We start from the raw sequence: 12,748 nt of genomic DNA on the forward strand, positions 1-12,748 counted from the left end.
TATTTACGTCATTTCCGCCTTTGATCGCTGATCAACAAAAAAGGAGATTATATTCATAAATATTTTTTAATTAGATAATAATCGTATATCATATTTATATAATAATGATAATAATCTTACAACAAAATCAAAACTCCGTTGAAGTGGTCACACAATTGAATAAAAAAACAACATTTGTGGAATAATATTGCTTACCACAAAAATGTATTTCAACTTGCCCTTCCTTTTATTAAAAAAAGCAAAAATCGAGGTTCCATTGAGGCACTTACAATAGAAGTGAATGGGGCCGATTTTTAACATTAAAATACTCACTGTTTCAAAATAATAGCCACACAACGTAAACAATATGTTGACATGATTTTACAGCGATAACATCGCTTACTAACCTTTTCGTTGTGAAGTTATAGCCCGTTTTACAACTTTGTTGCCATGTCAATGTAATGTCAACAAACCTTAAAATACCTGTAAAATGAAGATTTTAACAACTTTGCAGCATAAATTAGTTTTAACAGAAGCAATAGTTAAAGTGCTTTTATAAAATTATAAGCATTTATCATTAAGAATCACATTTCTGCTTAAACTCTCAAAAAATTGACACCAATTCCCCACCAAATTGTTGCAATAAAAAAATACAATAAAAATGTTTTCAAAAAATACATTAAATAAAGCTTTCAAATGGGGAAAACGTGATGAGGATAATCATTATTTTATTAAATGAATGTAATCAACAATTATTTCATAAAGTAAACATTTAAATTATACATATATTTAAGTTATACTGATGCATATGATACAGACAAATCCTTTAGTTAAACAAAATCATTTTAAAATGCAATTTTCTTATTCTCAAAGACTTTCACATTATGCACTATTTCCATTATTAGACAGGCATTGTCTATTATTGGAGATGTAAATCTGTATCAGTAGATGGAGCCACATTCACTGTAATTATATTCCAACAAGAATGTTGCAGTAAGAAAAAAAACATAATTTGAAAAGGCATGTGAGAAAAATCTGCCTCCTATAAGAACATGATCGCTGGGGTCGCTTGTGTGAGAAACTCCAGTGTTCCTAAAGTTACAGTGGAATATATCACACAGGGTAAGCATCTTCACTCACTGAATACACATGTATAACTGCTGGGAAGATTGGGGGGAAATTCTATTTGTATATGTATATTGTTTGCTTATAGTATAATAAATCTGTGCTCTGTCAATGATCTTTACATATACTTCATTGATACCTGTAGTAACAAATTCTATATATGCAGAATAATTCTAAAACCACATTTAACTGAAAGTGAATCCCCATTTAAGGCAACTTTACAATGTTCATTGTCACGTTATATGCAAATATGAATCCCTTTTGAATAAGAATGGACATTGTACTTAAGATGTCTTCATAGAAGTGTGCATGATTACATGAATTTTGTTGAACAAAAACAACAATTTCAGCTGGAAGTTGCTAGAGGGCTTTGCCAGATAAATATGGTGTCTATTACAAGTATACTAGTTGGTACATGCCTTTGGTTCCACTACTTTTGAAATAGCTGTAATGAGCTTGTACTGTAGATTTACTGTTACACATGTTTTATTTGAAACGTTTTATTTGAACTGTTTCCTTCTCACAGTCTTTGAATGTTGAGAATGAGATTCTAGAATAGGGATGCACATCCTCGGAGAAACTTTGGAAAAATAATCAATTCAATATTACAGTAGTAATGTCTCCCACTGTTGAAATAAGATCCACAGTACACCATTGATCTCAGATGTGCTGGATGTGGTAATTTGCACAAGGACATTGTGATCCACTTAAAAAAGTAATTACCTAAATAAGCTGGGTGAACGGGCACAGTTTGGACACTGTTGTTTTGTGCTGCAATGTGGAGGACTCTGCCAATTTGTTGCAGAACTGAGCCAGGGTCAACAGCCGTTTTATTCAAACTAAACAATGTGATATTTGCAACATTGCAAGCAAGCGTTGCAAGCAAGTGAAATTTAGATAGAAATAGCGAATGCATTTAGGACTGATGGAGAAAAACTATCATGAGAAATGATTAACTCTCTATGGACCGCATTATGTAATACATTGCGAGAAAAAATCAACTGATGTGGTTGTAGTTCAAATGCATTCCCAAATCTATGTAAACTTTGACCTTTGACCTAGGAAAATGTTATTAACTTGTGGTATCATGCATACCATATTAACCTTCAACAATGAGCTTCAACAGCTAACGTTGCTTGTGTTTTTTGCCTTGGTAACCAGTTACAATTCATAACAAAAAACTATGATTGAATAAAAACAGAGCCCATGTGACTTTATTCAAATAAATAGCATTGTTTTTTTGTTTAAACATGGTTTTTGTTGTGCTTTTTATAAATGACGTTGGACCATTGAGGGGTTTCAATAATGATTCAGTGTGCTCATCTTTTTTCTCTGTGTTGTAGTTTACAATGCTCTGCATCTGCTTGTGTTTGAGTGTTATTGTCCACCTAGCAGTGCCTCAGGATGGAGAGGAGCCAATCACATACACGGTAAGTAATGCAAAACTGGCATGCATTCAGTTACCAGTCTGTAAATGAATGGTCACAGGTGCATCACTAATCTGACTGCAATCAGGGTACATGCATAAGATTTGTTAGTGTTACAATATTGAATATTTAATTATTAATGATCCGTTTCCTCCTTTTACATTTTACAGTGCACTGAAGGTTATGAATTTGACATTGAGAAACAAAGCTGCAAAGGTAATTCCCATTCACATAAGCATGGACCCGAGCCATAGGGATCCGAATATAGTGACCTGGGACAGATAGCAACCACTCATAAAACCTTAGCAACCACCCCAACCACCCTATCAAACCACACAGCAATATGCTAAAAACCAGATCATCTTAGCAAATAAATAGCAACGTGCTGGTGGTTGTGCCCTAGCAACAACACAGAGTACCCTAACAACCACTCGACCACCCCACCAACCACCTAACAATGCTCTAAAAACATTTAGAACATCTTAGCAACCATATCAAAATGCCCTAGAAACCACACAGAGCACCCTAACAACCACCCAGAACACCTTAGATACCACATAAAAACATCCTAGAAACCAACCAGAACATCCGATAGCAGCCACCAAATGAAGCACTAAAACACTTAGGACACCTAAGTAAGCAACAGCACAGAAATTCCCAGGCAACCACACACAACACACTAGCAATCACCTAACAATGCACATAAAACATTCAGACTACCTTAGCAACCGCATAGAATCGTCCTAGCAACCACACAGTGCACCCTAACAACCACCTTGAACATACTATCAACCACTTAACAATGCACTAAAAACCCTCAAAACACCTAAACAACCACACAGAACACCACTATAACCACCCTGAACACACTAGCATTCACCTATCAGTGCACTAAAAACCCTTAGAACACCTTGGGAACCACACAGAAATGCCCTTAAAAAAGAGACCACCCTAGCAACCACCTAACAAGTAATTAAAAACAATCAGATCACCTTAGCAACTGGATAGAAATGCCCTAGCAACCACCAGAACATCATATCAAACACCCTGAACACACTAGCAACCACCTAGAAATGCACAATAAACTATTAGAGCACCTTAGAAATCACATAGAAATGCCTTAGAAACCAATAAGAACACCATAGCAACCACCAAACAAAGCAATAAAAACACTCTAAACACCTAAGCAACTGCATAGAAATTCCCAGCAACCACCCAGAACACACTGACTAATTGAATAACCCATTTTGGTCACTAATGATGATATTACATAATTTGGATTTATTTAAATTATTATGCTGGATATTCATGTAGTTACAGTTCCCCTTCTGTCACTCTCTCCACGTTGTGTCAGAGAAGCGTCACTAGTGGTCTCTCTTGAGCGCAGATATTCACCTCTGATCTATGAAAAAAGGCCAGTGAGAGTTGGCAGCCAGTATTTGCATGTCCTGCCCCCGGACATACGGGTATTTAAGCAGCGCAAATACGGGAGTTCATTCAGAAAATTTCTTCGGAGCCGATGGTCGTGTCTGCAATTGCTGCGTGTTACACACCGAGTTCCTGTCATTCCTCTGCTGCATGCTGTTGGACTCTACGGCACACAACAGCGGCTTTCTCCTGTTTGCATGGCTGTGCATTTCCTGCCCCAGTGTAGATTATAAAGAACTCTCACGAGTCCTTTCCTTTCATAAAAGAGTGATTTTATTTAAAAGAGTAATTTCCTCTAAAAGAGCAAAACACAGCGGCGTTGAATGTCATTTAAAGGACGCGTCTTTTTAAAGATGCCTTTCCGCCCCTGTGTTGTTCCTGGATGCAGTAGAGTACTCTCCGCTTCCGACGGCCACAGGCGTTGTCTTGTGTGTCTGGGTAGCGATCACACCGAGGCTGCGTTTGTGGATGGTTCATGTTCTCACTGCGAGAACATGACCATGACAACGTTGCGGTCGCGGCTTGCTTACAACCGTAAGCAAGCCACTCCAGCCGCCCCCCGCGTCGCTCCTTCTTCCCACGGGATTGAGGACGATGCGGCTGGCGATGGAGGCGATTCGGGGATGGTAGCGGGTGCAGCTCTGCCGGGTACGCCCCCTCGGACCACCCGCGCCCTGACACGCTCGTTGACTCCCGTCCCCGCTTGAGGTAGCGGCGACTCGCCTTACAGCCAGTCTGCCTACCCTCTTGCGATGGAAGCAGACGAGTTCGCCACGGCATCGGAGGGCGTGGTCTGTGATGCTGGGACTCCTCTGGGCTGCTGCCTTCAGGGCTGCATGCCCAGGAAGAGGCCGATGCACAGATGTCCGATATGCTTTCCCGGGCAGCCAACAGCATGGGCTTGGACTGGAACCCTCCATCCTCCCCACAACCATCACGGCTGGACGACTGGTTCCTGGGTGCCGGGCGCCGCTCACAGCCTGCTCTCAGCCCCGGCGTCTAGCGAACCACGGGAAGCATACGCCCCCTGGCTCACGGACCCCATCGAGGACCCGGAAGGCTCCCAGGCGCTCCTGAGACAAAGGACCCAGAGTTCAAGAAGTTAGCTCCGGAGGTGGTAAGACCGCTCCGTCCCCCGGTGGAGGGCCGGGAGGAGAATCTTTTGTTTTTTCATTTGCCGCACCCCTCAACATGGGCTGCGGTACCCAAATTCTCAATAAAAGAGCTATTTCCTTTACCTCTGGGTCATGTGGAACGCAAATGCCGTTCTCACGGCACTCTGCTTTCAGGCCTCAACAGTCCCGGCTCCCTGGATGCGGTGCCCCCGCCCTCAGCCTCACGACTGTTCCCCGGCCGGCCGGTTCAGACGAGTCCAGAGGACGCCAGCGTTGGACCTCCTCCTCAGTCACGAACCCGCCCCCCGCCGGGTGCGCGGAGCAAGGTAAGTGCTTTGAGTTTGCTCTCAGCACCAGAGCCTCGGGACGCTACGTTGCTTCCCGACGCCGCGTTACCTGTTCCGCACCGCTGCGAAGCCCCGCCGGGTACGTCCAAAATACTCGTCCCCTTGGTGCCCCTAGCACGGAGCTTAGAGGCGTGGCTTTCACTGCCCAACCCGTCACGATGGCTGCACCGGACCATTCGACTCGGTTACGCAATTCAGTTTGCCAGGTCTCCGCCCCCCTTCGTGGGCGTTAATATTTCCGCAGTGCACGACAAACACGCTCAGTCCCTGCGCGAAGAAATCGCCTCCCTTTTAATCAATGACGCGATAGAGCCTGTCCCTCCAACAGAAACAAAGAAGGGTTTCTACAGCACTTACTTCGTTGTACCCAAGAAAGGCGGCGGCTTATGACAAATCTTGGACCTGCGAGTTTTCAATCGGACCTTGTCCAAACTCACATTCAAAATGCTAACCCAGAAACAAATTCTATGTGCCGTCCTGCATCTAGATTGGTTCGCAGCGATGGACCTGAAGGACGCGTACTTCCAAGTCTCGATTCTCCCTCGACATCGACCCTTTCTGCGGTTCGCGTTCGACGGCCAGGCGTATCAGTACAAAGTCCTCCCCTTCGGCCTGTCTCTGTCCCCTCGCGTCTTCACGAAAGTCGCAGAGGCGGCTCTTGCCCCGCTCCGAGGAGCTGGCATACGCATACTCAATTACCTCGACGACTGGCTCATTCTGGCCTCCTCGCAAGAGTTACTATGCGCGCACAGAGACCAGGTGCTCAAGCACCTCGGCCGTTTGGGGTTTCAGGTCAACTGGGAGAAGAGCAAGCTCACCCCGGTCATCTCTTTTCTCAGTTTGGAGTTAGACTCAGTCTCAATCACAGCACGTCTCTCCAACGAGCGTGCTCAGTCAGTGCTGAAATGCCTCGCTTCCTTCAAGCCAGGTGCTGTGGTCCCTCTAAAACGTTTCCAACAGCTCCTGGGGCATATGGCATCCTCCGTGGTGGCTGCGCCGCTGGGGTTGATGCATATGAGACCACTTCAGCACTGGCTCCAGACTTGAGTTCCGAGACGAGCATGGCGCCGCAGCACGCACAACGTGAAAGTTACCACTGCCTGCCGCCAAGCCTTCAAACCCTGGACAGACCTCTGCTTTCTAAGGGCAGGAGTACCCTTGCAGCAGGTGTCCCGACGTGTTCCGGTTACGACCGAAGCCTCCAAACTGGGTTGGGACGCTGTGTGCAACGGGCGCGCAGCCGCAGGCCGGTGGAACCGAGTCCCGCTGCGCTGGCACATCAACTGCCTAGAGCTGCTGGCTGTTTTTCTTGCCCTCAAGAGGTTTCTCCCGTTAATTCGGGGCAAGCACGTCCTAGTCAGGACAGACAGCACCACGGTGGTAGCCTACATAAACTGCCAAGGCGGAGTACGCTCCCTCCACATGTCACAGCTCGCCCGGCGTCTCCTCCTTTGGAGCCAGCAGCGACTCAAGTCACTGCGCGCCACTCACATCCCCGGCAACCTCAATGCGGTAGCGGACGCGCTGTCAAGACAGAGCTTACCCGGCAGAGAGTGGAGGCTCCACCCCCAGTCGGTTCAGCTGATTTGGGACAGGTTCGGCAAGGGCCAGGTAGACCTGTTTGCCTCCCAGGAAACCTCCCACTGCCCGCTCTGGTATGCCCTGACAGAGGCTCCCCTCGGGGCAGATGCTCTGGCGCACAGCTGGCCCGCGGGGCTGCGCAAGTACGCTTTTCCCCCAGTGAGCCTTCTTGCACAGGTGCTATGCAAGGTCAGGGATGACGAGGAGCAAGTCACTCTGGTGGCCCCCTACTGGCCCACCCGGACTTGGTTCTCGGATCTCACGCTCCTCATGACAGCCCCTCCCTGGCGAATTCCCCTGAGGAAGGATCTTCTTTCTCAGGGACGGGGCATGCTCTGGCACCCGCACCCAGACCTCTGGAACCTCCACGTCTGGCCCCTGGACGGGACGTGGCAGATCTAGCCGGCCTACCACCGACCGTCATAGATACTATCAACCAAGCCAGAGCCCCTTCGACCAGGCATCTTTACGCCCTAAAGTGGCGTCTGTTCGCAGACTGGTGTTCTTCCCACAGAAGTGTGCAGTTAGGTCAGTGCTCGTGTTTCTACAGGAGAGGCTGGAGAGGAGGCTGTCCCCCTCCACCCTCAAGGTGTATGTCGCCGCCATCGCGGCTCACCACGACACAGTAGACGGCAAGTCTCTTGGTAAGCACGACTTAATTGTCAGGTTCCTAAAAGGTGCCCGGAGGCTGACTCCCTCCCGGCCTAACCTGTTCCCCTCCTGGGATCTCTCGGTCGTCCTCACGGGCCTCCAGAGACCCCCCTTCGAGCCGCTAGATTCAGCTGGACTCAGGGCCCTCTCTCTCTCAAGACCGCCCTGCTGATCGCGCTTGCCTCCATCAAGAGGGTCGGGGACCTGCAAGCGTTCTCTTTTAGCGACACTTGCCTGGAGTTCGGTCCGGCAGACACTTTCGTGATCCTAAGACCGCGACCGGGCTATGTGCCCAAGGTTCCTACCACACCCTTCAGGGATCAGGTAGTGAACCTGCAAGCGCTGCCCCGGGAGGAGGCAGACCCAGCCCTTCCATTGCTGTGTCCAGTACGTGCTTTACGTATATATCTGTACCGCACACAGAGCACTAGACGCTCTGAGCAGCTCTTTGTCTGCTTCAGGGGACAGCGGAAAGGGAACGCTGTCTCCAAACAGAGACTCGCCCACTGGGTTGTCGACGCCATTTCATTGGCTTATCACACCCAGGCCGTGCCCCCCCTTGCGGGTTCGAGCTTACTCCACCAGGAGTGTTGCGTCCTCGTGGGCACTGGCCAGGGGCACCTCCCTAGCAGACATCTGTAGAGCAGCAGGCTGGGCAACACCTAACACTTTTGCGAGATTCTATAATCTCCGAGTTGAGTCAGTATCGTCCTGTATTTTCTCAGGTCCGAGCCCGTCGAACTTGGTAGCACGCTGACGATCTGACCGGGTGAATCGCTTGCGCCTAGCGCCCTTTCCCTCGACCGAGGGAAAACAGTGCGCCTCCGTTCCTAGGAGATCCCATCTTTTGGGTCGCTGGTTAACTCCCCCCTAGCCCTCGTGGGTCCGCAGTTCAGCGGAGGATCTCGCCGACCCAAGCCACTGCGGGTACCTCAAGCTACCCTGTACTGGTATAGGTGCTCCACAGGTAAGGCCTCCTGTTCGGACTCCCCCTTTGTGTAATGCCACGGTACTGTCCCCTCACGAGCGGACCCCCGTGTCTCCCTTAGGCAGTTACAGCTGCCTCGGTCACCGTGCTGTTCGCTATCCCCCCCTACCAGGTTGGGTCTACCACCGCACCAACTTTTCAATCCTGAAACCAATCATTCAATCCTGAATGAACTCCCGTATTTGCGCCGCTTAAATACCTGTATGTCCGGGGGCGGGACATGCAAATACTGGCTGCCAACTCTCTTTGACATTTTCATAGATCAGAGGTGAATATCTGCGCTCAAGAGAGACCCCTAGTGTCGCTTCTCTGACACAACGTCTCGTTCCCTCCATCAGAGAACGGAGGTTACATACGTAACCTAGACTTTTTTACAATCGCTATGACAAGTTTTTTCAGTACTTTTAACAAAATTCCTAAACTCTTAACGCACCAACACACCTACAACACACAATTGGCAAAACATTTAATTTCATGCTCAAAATCACACATTGTACACTAAACTCCAACACTAATTTTCAAAATACAATAATACACTAGCAACAATACACTATGTCTACCAAAACACTGCAAACATGTCTCAAAATCATATTATTTTTCAAAACACTAACATATGTTCTCGTCCAACAGGAAGATTTAGTCAATCATAGCACAATGTCATAAAAACACTAACATCAGATGGAATTATAGAAACTGCATTATTTTATGTGTCAGGTCTTATACAACAGACAGTATATTGTATTGATCAGAGATTGTGTTTTGCACTGCAGTTTCTTTTGAAGCCTCGCTACATTTTTGTTTTGTTGGGTTTAGGTCTTTTGCTGCAAAAATTCAATAAAAAAAGATGTATTGGTGACAGAGTTCTTTGATGCACTCACCATTCCTTTCAAAAGGAACTTTGTATAATTGTTTCATTTGGACTCTGTGTTTAGCTAGAGTCTGAGAAATGCCCTTGCCCTTGCCCTTGTCCCACTCCTCTCCCTTGTCCTTGTCCCACTCCTCTCCCTTGCCCTTGTCCCACTCCTCTCCCTTGCCCTTGTTCCACTCCTCTCTCTTGCCCTCGTCCCACTCCTCTCCCTTGTCCTTGTCCCACGCCTCTCCCTTGCCCCACTCCTCTCCCTTGCCCTTGCCCTTGCCCTTGCCCTTGTCCCACACCTCTCCCTTGCCCTTGTCCTTTTCCCACTCATCTCCCTTGCCCTTGCCCTTGTCCCACTCCTCTCCCATGTCCTTTTCCCACTCCTCTCCCTTGCCCTTGTCCCACTCCTCTCCCTTGCCCTTGTCCCACTCCTCTCCCATGTCCTTGTCCCACTCCTCTCCCTTGCCCTTGTCCCACTCCTCTCCCTTGCCCTTGTCCCACTCCTCTCCCTTGCCTTTGCCCTTGTCCCACTCCTCTCCCTTGTCCTTTTCCCACTCCTCACACTTGTCCCACTCCTCTCCCTTGCCCTTGCCCTTATCCCACTCCTCTCCCTTGCCCTTGTCCCACTCCTCTCCCTTGTCCTTGTCCCACTCCTCTCCCTTGTCCTTGTCCCACTCCTCTCCCTTGCCCTTGTCCCACTCCTCTCCCTTGCCCTTGTCCCACTCCTCTCCCTTGCCCTTGCCCCACTCCTCTCCCTTGTCCTGGTATACATCTTCCTCTACCTAGTGCAGACATTTTTCTTTCTTTCTTTTGTTGCTCTATATTGTTCCCTTTCCACAAAAGATCAGCCCAAGAGGTCCTCTTTTACATTATACCATATGGTCATGTGATTGAAAGAACCTCAACACCTGAGTGTGTTTCCTAGATGGGAATCAGCTGTGATGTATATATTTGCATAATTCAATCATCTGTTTCTCAGTAACAATAGAATAAAATACAGGGGATATATTTGTGTTTCAATTTACAATATAAACAGCTGTTTACCTTGACTTTAGCCTGTAAGGTTAGGTTTAGAACATGGCGTTATCTGTTCTGACATACAGTGTTAAAGCATTGGTAAATTTGGCAGTAAAAATCCATTGTTATGGTCTTGTTTGAGCTTGTGTGTAAAAGAAGTTCAAGCATTTTAAATTTGTGTTAATTGTATGCATTTTGTGTTAAAGCAACAAGAAATGTGTTAATAGTATAGCTTACACAGACGGATGTAGTGCTAACTGTGTTAAGAGTTTTGGAAAATTGTTAAAAGTATTGAAAAATCTGTCATAGCAATTGTAAAAAAACTGTAAAGAAAGTTAACTCTTTGATGTTATGATAGAAATCTGTTTATTGCAAGAATACTAATGATTTTGTAATTTCTTTGTCTAATCAATCTGTGTCTCTATACTTCACACAGACATAGATGAGTGCAAGACAGTTCCAGGAGCCTGCAAAGGGGGCATGAAATGCATCAACCATTTTGGTGGATACCTCTGCCTACCCCACAATGCTAAGATAATCGTCAGTAATGGCGAGGATGAGCCCACTACTGCCCCACCAGTGGAACCAGGCACAGGAGGAGTTGCTGGAGAGGGCCCTCCTATAACCGCCATCTCTAGTGGCAATTACCCAATCTATCAAAGGGCATCACATACAGTCCAGTGTGGTGTTGGCTTTATGCCGGACTCTCCGAACTACTGCAGAGGTGAGCGCTAGCTGGCTGATTCTCTCTGAATTCTTCCACTTTGATATTATGTGTGATTGTGTACTGAAGTTGATAGGTTTATTGAGTTTAAAGGTGAAGTTTATAATTTCAGCATCACTAGTGGCACCAAATATCAATATAGCCTTGATTGACAATTACTAGGGTCCAAGCAGATTGGAAAAGTAGAGAAGATGACTACCATTGCCAACTTTTGTATTTTCATTAAATCTTACAATAACAAAGAAAAGCAAAATATATATTTACAATCAACTTTTAAACCCCACAACCCCCCTCCCCCTCCCCAACCCCCAACTCCACCTCCCCAAAACAACCCTGTGGTCACACATAAGTAAATATATATATGGAAAAAAAAAACTTACACACGTAAAAAAAATTACATTATCATTTATCCAAAAAATAAACCTCCAACCCATCAAAATAACCTGCCCGGCAATCATCAAACCCAGTCAAAACCCAGTTCTCTATATTACTATCCCCCACATCGATGACTGCCCCATCGCCCAGAACACAAAATCTGGGGCAAAACGAAACCCGTGGTTTCACGAATCACGTCACACAAAATTCTGAACCTTCAACCAGAATTTCTGGATCTCAACACACCACAATAAACATGGGCCACGTCTCCATCCTCCAATTGGCATCGCCAGCAGGTGGGTGTGTCTTTAAGACCATGCCTATACAATCTAGAAGGGGTCCAATAAAATCTCAGCAAAATTTTGAATTGCATAAGATGCACCCTTGCATCTCTAGATACAGACAACGTTTTTAAGAAAGCTGAAACCTTTCTCCCATACTCTCTTGAGAGACGGTATAGCTCCAAAAACAGTACAAAGCAGGTGGCACAGTTGTAACTACCTATAAAACTTAGATCTGGGATCCCAAAATGTTGAACCAAATTTTCAAACTATCTCAACACTCCACTCTCATATAGGTCACCGAGTGTAGCAACCCACCTCACAATCCACTCTGACCAGCAGAAAGGGGACTTACCAATACACAATCGTGGGTTCTGCCATATGCTCGAGGCAACATTTAAATAAACGTCCAATTTAAACATTCTGGACACATTTGTCCATACCGAGTGTAAATGCGAAAAAACAGGATGTAACTTGATAGAGAGGCTTTTCAATGGCAAAATAGGGGCAAGGACTTCCTGTTCAATAACAAACCAGGTAGGGGTTCTCTCAGGTGGAAGTGAGCCATGATGTCTGAGACTGAACGCATAGTAATAAAAGACATTTTTGGGTAGGCCTAGCCCACCTTTGTCAATTGGCCTATGTAATTTATTGAAATGCAATCTGGGAAGCTTACCATTCCAAATGAAGGACTTCTGCTATCAAATTCCTTGGAATAAATGAGGGGGACACCTACAGGGAGAGATTGTAGCAGGTACTTTTGGAATACAATTAATTTTAATAACATTAACCTTCCCAATCATCGATAAATGGAATGAAGCCCACCTGCCCACATCGCTCGAAAATCTTTTTAT

At 46.3% G+C, this 12,748-nt stretch overlaps 1 protein-coding gene across 1 annotated transcript in view; it reads left to right on the forward strand.

Moving 5' to 3' along the window:
- Nucleotides 1-987: 987 nt before the first annotated feature.
- Nucleotides 988-12,748, forward strand: part of LOC127641484 (EGF-containing fibulin-like extracellular matrix protein 1) — a 41,156-nt gene continuing 29,395 nt past the window's right edge. Inside the window, exons 1-4 of the mRNA XM_052124513.1 lie at nt 988-1,101; nt 2,448-2,534; nt 2,702-2,747; nt 10,951-11,238. Coding sequence (XP_051980473.1) covers nt 2,454-2,534; nt 2,702-2,747; nt 10,951-11,238 — 415 coding nt within the window. The 5' untranslated portion in view covers nt 988-1,101; nt 2,448-2,453. The remainder of the gene's footprint in view (nt 1,102-2,447; nt 2,535-2,701; nt 2,748-10,950; nt 11,239-12,748) is intronic.

The sequence above is a fragment of the Xyrauchen texanus genome, chromosome 50 (genome assembly GCF_025860055.1).
Source record: "Xyrauchen texanus isolate HMW12.3.18 chromosome 50, RBS_HiC_50CHRs, whole genome shotgun sequence".
NCBI lineage: Eukaryota > Metazoa > Chordata > Actinopteri > Cypriniformes > Catostomidae > Xyrauchen > Xyrauchen texanus.